Raw genomic sequence first — 6,525 nt, 5'->3', positions numbered from 1 at the left:
GCCCTCTCGTTGTTGGAAGAGTTTTTGATCGTGGCTAGGAACTGCCAGATTAGGTTTTTCATCAGGTCTGGCATTGTTGAGCCACTAAATGGTAAATTTCAGATGGCATTTTAGAATGACCAGAATATATGCAACTATTATAAAATAGAATTAAGTATGCGTACATGTTTGTATCCATATCTTGGGTTGGTATACTGAAAGCCTAACCACATTGCTATTATTTTATCGGTTGAAGAGTCAGCACTAATTTGTGTAAGCCCTTTCTGTCCTGCATCCACCTAAGTACAGCAGGATCACTCACCCACGAGGCAGAAAGGAATGTCCATTGTTGCCTAGCTTTGAGACGTAATCACAGGTGCATGAATCAATCTGGTGCAACTCTGGCACAATGTAGAGATAAGACAGATCAGTTTTAGCTATCTTTTACATTCCTCACGTACTTTAGGAAGACAAGTGAAAGTAGCCATTAAAGAGGAAAGGGGGTAGGTTCCTCATTCTGCCACTTCCTGATCATGAGACATGAGGAGTTCAGCCTCTGCCTTTTCTATAAATGTACATCTGTCATCTGAATTCCTGACCCTGACACTTTTGGCTGACGTGGAAACAACATTTGCAGAGAGCGAGAGCACGAGAAGGCGAGGGTGGTGCCCGATTGATTCATGGACGCGTGATTACGGTCTGAAATCTAGGCAACAATGGACATTCTTTTCTGCCTCCTGGGTGAGTGATCCTGTTGTACTTACTAACATCCCGGTCCAACTGGGAGGAACGTTCATGGAAACTGCTGCATAAGTGTAGCTTGCTTTTCGGGCTTACATTCAGCCTACAGGAATGAGCGATTTCCTGGGATAAAAGGGGTTTAACCTCTTAGTGTTTATAAGCTTAAGATACATGGACTATAACCATCATAGCATGAAATCTAGCCTCATGATTCTGTGGTCCACTTATGTGGAATTGCTGGGTTTAATCTTGGTAGATTGTAGTACACACTTTACTGAAGTCCCTCAGCTGTGAGCAGATGCATATTCATGTACTTATGTGTAATAGGTCATGTTAAGCGTTATAGATCCTTTGCTAGGGAGGGCATATCTACCTGGCATTCTTTGGGGACAGTTGGAAAAGTTCAATGTTTTCAATATTTGATGCTCTCACAATCTCATCTTTCTATATTGTGATATCACGACGTTGTATCCAATCAAGAGTTGGCTGTCTATTAATTGCTAGTTTCCCCTCTTCTGTGGTTCCATGTTTTTTCCATTACCCTCCCTTGAATATATTTTCTAAAGTCGATCTGTAACATGATTTCACAGTTGTGAGAAGTTGTTAAGATTGGCCTTCTTAATAAGACAGAGTGGCGGGATGACCTGCCGCGATATGCTGTCCCTTGGATACCAATTATGAGATGTATGCATAATTGCATTTGTTAATTTTATATAGACGGGCAGGCTGGAGGATCCTTAACTTGCCTGTCTCCTCCACACCCGATGCTTTCCTTGTGCGTTCCTCCATTGCAGACAAATGTTGTGGAGAAGGAGGCTGCCCCGGCTGATTGACTGCGCTTCATGCAATACAACCAAGTTTCAGACCTTGTTTATTCTTACTAAGCAATGTTACCCCCTTTCTTTCAATGCATGAAACGGCCACACAATAAGATTGGTCATCTTCAACAAAAGATGCAGAAGAATAGGAGAATTGAACAAAGCAATCATGTTATTCAAATGAAAAGAAACACATCTTTTTTTTACTTGAGCCAGTTGAACTAGGAACTGAAGTTTCTGCGTTGACGTGAGCAGCTTAAGTGGCAGTTGATGGGCCAGGTGACAGTCTCTTATTTATAGAGTGTTTGCCACACAATCGCTTATTGTCCATTTCTCTGTATATAGATCCATTCAAATCAAGGTTTCTGCACCACACGGTCTTCAGGGCATGTATGTGCCTTTGCTGACCTTAAAATGAACGGTAAACTAGTATTTACTTTTTGTTAACTTCCCCCAGGTTCTAAAGTGACCTCAAAGTTCAGGAGTGTTGACCCCGAGGGGTGAAACAGTCAAATCCCATTGGTAGATAACACAATAGCAGTCAAGGACAGTACCACACTTAACAGGGATAGAGTAGATTCCATGTACAGCAAGACGGGCTAGGGTAGATTCCATTAACAGTGAGGCAGAAAGAATCGGGCCCTTTGATTTTGTTCATTAGTTTCAAAGGAGTCATTAGAAGCTGAAGTGTGAGGGCAGGGGGTAACAGCATTTCCAACATAAGCAGTAAAATGATCACAATAAACTGTATTCAAATCAGGCTATGAACTAGTAAATGTAATTTTAAAAGTGTAAGGTTGATGCACCTGGTGTTTTATAAGCCTTTCGAGCTCTATTTTCCTCTGTCTCATTTTCTTGGCGGTTTTTCTCTCTTTTTCTCTCTCTTTCTCTCTCTATCTCTTTTTCTCAATGTATGTGTGTCTCTCTCTCTCTCTCTCTCTCTCTCTCTCTCTCTCTCTCTTCCCCTCGTTCTCTCCTCCTCACTCTATCTATCTTCGCTCCCTATATCTATGCCTATTTATACGTAGGTGAGAGTTTTGTGGTCAGGCCCATATTTCATAGAGCCACCCAATCTGTCGCTGGCAGTTGCGCGACTAGAGACAAGACACAGATATCTTGGCTGGTATTCATTTTCAAAAGCAGCTATTGAAAAGTAAAAACCTCATACATTTCTTAATTGTAATAACACTGTAAAATTGTTACTTTTAAATGTGTCAGTGTGTACGTCCAATGATCAATTCTTACTGTCTCTTACTGAGCCTTCACTCGAAAATAAACATCCAAATGATGCTATGACAGAAAGTTAGGATTTTAAGAAGGAGAGTTTGGCACACTCTTGTTGTACTCTTTTCTAATACCCCTATGAGATGGGACAAGGGATTAAATAGCACCAGTGATGGTTCCAGCCTGTGCCATACACAATCAAAGTGCATGTTGTATAAGAATAAGACCAAGATAAGAATGGATGCAGATATTTACATTTGAAAATGATGCCTGTGATAAGAGGGTTATATGCTTGAATCACTATATGCGTAATGCATACTGGCTTGGTGCGCATTTAAATTTTCACAACACTCCCCCTAACATTAAAATGTATGTAGCACTGAACCATATTACACGAATTTGGACATCATCAGAATTTGGATGTAAGGATAAAATGGCAGTGACACGAGCCACTCTATGTTGCTCCAAGAGCTGTAGGTCTCAGTGAAAGGATGGCTGGTCACATTCTCAGTCCTCATTGCACAGATATGCAAAGAGAATTATATATATAGAATTTAGCTGCATAATGATAAGTAAACAGGTGTCCAATCCGCTGGTTTTCTCCTGCATGTAAATATTAATGTACAGTGGAGATCGGGATACTTTTAACAAGCAACATCAGCAGATTGGACCTCAAAACTGAGACAAGTTCTTGTTGGAAGATACTAAGACGATCAATTGAAAGACCTTTAGACTCCTACATATAAGATAACTGACATTAATTGGAAGTTAGCTATTATGTTGGTGATAAAATTAATAGCACTTACATGTCAAAAAAAAGAAAGGGAATAATACAGCAATTCCCCCTGTGTCATGGGGGTTACATGGGCAATAGCGGCCCACCAGACCGAGCTCAGTGAAGCGAGGGCCTCAGAGAGGGCTGTCTGCTATTACCGGCCATGTACGCCTCCTGACAAGGGAGTGATAGCTATCTGTACCATAGGGTTCACCCGCGGTGCAAATATTTTCATTTGTTTTTTATGGGAGTTGGGCTAAGCGTGAGCCCAAACTGATGTTAAAAAAAAACAAAAAAGATAGCTGCCACCATAGGTAAATTCCCTTTTCCATTTCCATGGTGGCCATGGGCGGGAGGAGCGCAGGGACCGGAGAACAAAGCTCCGGTCCAGCAGGTAATTGGGAAGGGACACAGTGGGGAAAGGGAGGGGAACGACTTTGGGGGAGGTGTATTGCCTTCCCACAATCAAGATGACGTCACTCAGGGAAGTGCCTCGGTTGGCTGGAAACTGCAGGTGGTACGCTTTGTTTTCTCGTGTCAATTTCAAGTCACCTAATTGGCTGAGCGCCGTTCCTTGGGTGCAAATACTGAATGACTAAGGTTTAGCATATTTTGATATTTGTCATGGCATTTGTAAATCCCTTAACTGCCAGGATTTGAAGCTCTGAAGAGGAGAACTGTGATTCCGGAGACAATTGCATTAGTAGAGAAGATACGTTTTACAATAGCCATATTGGCAATTGTATTGTGCCTACTTTGGAATGGCTGTGGTTTTGTGTCTATTCTCATAATATGACTGAATTTAGGACAAGTCGTAAATGAGCTTATTCAAGCCAGTTGTGTAATAGGTAAAAGGGATATGAATTATTTCATCTGATTATCCTCGTATGGGGGCTATGCATAGGTAAGAAAATAATGAAATTCCGTGCATACACACATCATTCTTTGGTATACAAATTATGCCATGACCAACTCTGAGGCATTTGACCATCCGCACAGCGGGTGTACGGTCGCATGGGCTTTTTTGAAATTTGAAATGAAATTGAATAATGGTAGATCAACCCACGGAAAATGTATGCGGCTAATCCGCACACACATTTTCCAATGCTCACTGCATGACATACGCATAGACTCATGTACTCTGAGTAAACACAGCCTACGGGCACAGTCCCCCTGTCATATTAAGATGGGATATGAAAGCCAGGAGTATACTATGTCATCTCAGAAGCGGGAGGGCCAAACCTTCCCCCTGCCATTGCCAGCCTAATTAACTAACAAAGGCTACATGGATCTGCAGTAGGAGACTGGCTGCTTTAAAGAGGAACCAGAGAGAGCATCATTAACCAGAGGGACCCTTTGATCCACAACAGACAGAATGATGGGTGGGACTTAGTATTGAATGTTTTCACCACTTTACCTTTTCTGTTGCAAAGCACGCTGGTTATGACCTCACACGTACATGCGATTGTTGGTGGGGACCCATGATTGGTTCATTAAGGTAGGCTTATCCTACACCAATCCCTGTGGTCCATTTGGCTTTAAAGGAGGGCTTAGCTCCGCTTTTCGCAGATCATTTGATGGCTTTGCAAGGAGTAACAAGAAGAACTCAGCATTGGACCCTGGCTGATGGTACAGTCGGCCTTACATCTTCGACCAATGAAGGATGGCCAGGACCTCCAAGAGGGAAGCAATATAACTCCCCTAAACATCTCCCAGTGAACAGAGGGAGATACTGAATCCAGAGGACCCTCCAGCAGCTCCAGAACTGGTACCCAGCCAGCAAACAGCATGCCCTGCTAGGCTCTGTAGCAAGCTTCCTAGGTGGGATGTGCCAGAGAGTCTCTGAACCAAACCAAGGACACAGAAGCTGCCTTCAACACTCTCCTCAGTTTTGGGCCGTCCGCCTTAAAGGATGGCCACGCCGAGTGAATAAGTTAGGAGTGCATCGACAAGCATCTACTGATGTCTGCCTTAAAGGACATTTTCAAGCTGGTTGAGTTCCTCAAGATGCAACCGACTGCACTGCGACTGTTATTACGCCGCATTCACTAAAGCCATCCGAGACACCTCGACCAGTGGTTCAGAACCACTGACCAGGACTGAGACAACTTTTCCTGATCCTGAGCTGCCGTGTAGGCCAGCCTGCAGCCATCCTACCAGCTTTGCTCAGCGAATTGCCTGTCGCCTGATACCCGCAGCTGTCTCCTACCTTAAACTCTGTTGCAGAAGCTGCAAAGTGTCCTGAAAACGACTTGACCCTGATGAACACCAAGAACTTCTACAGCTCAAGGTACATTGTGGTCCTATCCCCCTGGTGCTTCTCCAAAGGCCCTAGTGACAATTTACAAGCCATTGCTCCCTTTGTGTTGAAACCAAGTATCCTTGAACTATTGAGATCATTTACTATACTGACTACTCTCCTGTCAGTATCCAGGGTGCATCCCCTTTCCTACTTTGAAACTGTCTCTCCTCTGCCTACCTTTACAGGGTGGGTTGTATATCATAATGTGCTAAAATTGTCCGTTTTGATAATAATAAAGTAGATATTTTTATACAACCGTGACTGGACAGTCCCTTTTATCATTGTGTAATGATTGTATTTTTTCTGTTTTGCAACTAACCAACAATCCATGACCTTTCGGATATAAGCCAGCCGGTCTATCCACGTTGCCAAAATTGGACAAGGAGGTTTATAATCTCAATTTCAATCCATTCAGATCCCTTCGGGTTTACTAGAGGTGTGGGGCTGATGGATGGTTCAGAAACCGTTATTCATCCCTGGATCACTGGTGCCCCGGAAGTTGATTCATCCCACAACATTACCTAGCACCTGATAAGCACATAGCATTGCACAACATAACACAATGTGATGTAAATGACACAGCGTAAGAAAATATATGACAGTAAAATATAGGATACATTAAAGGCAGGCAACACATTAAGTACCACAGGAGAGTAGACTTGCATAACTGAGCATAAAAGGTTTAG

At 42.9% G+C, this 6,525-nt stretch overlaps 1 protein-coding gene across 4 annotated transcripts in view; it reads left to right on the top strand.

The window, feature by feature from the left end:
- The first annotated feature begins 567 nt into the window (after nucleotides 1-567).
- The window catches only part of LOC138453575 (scavenger receptor cysteine-rich type 1 protein M130-like), a 500,179-nt gene continuing 494,221 nt past the window's right edge, over nucleotides 568-6,525 (top strand). For all 4 annotated transcript variants that reach the window (XM_069606566.1, XM_069606582.1, XM_069606572.1 and 1 more), the window contains exon 1: nucleotides 568-720. In XM_069606566.1, coding sequence (XP_069462667.1) covers nucleotides 696-720 — 25 coding nt within the window. In that variant the 5' untranslated portion in view covers nucleotides 568-695. The remainder of the gene's footprint in view (nucleotides 721-6,525) is intronic.

Source organism: Ambystoma mexicanum, chromosome 1p (assembly GCF_040938575.1).
Source record: "Ambystoma mexicanum isolate Mex_15411 chromosome 1p, UKY_AmexF1_1, whole genome shotgun sequence".
NCBI lineage: Eukaryota > Metazoa > Chordata > Amphibia > Caudata > Ambystomatidae > Ambystoma > Ambystoma mexicanum.
This window is presented reverse-complemented; position numbering and strand designations above follow the sequence as displayed.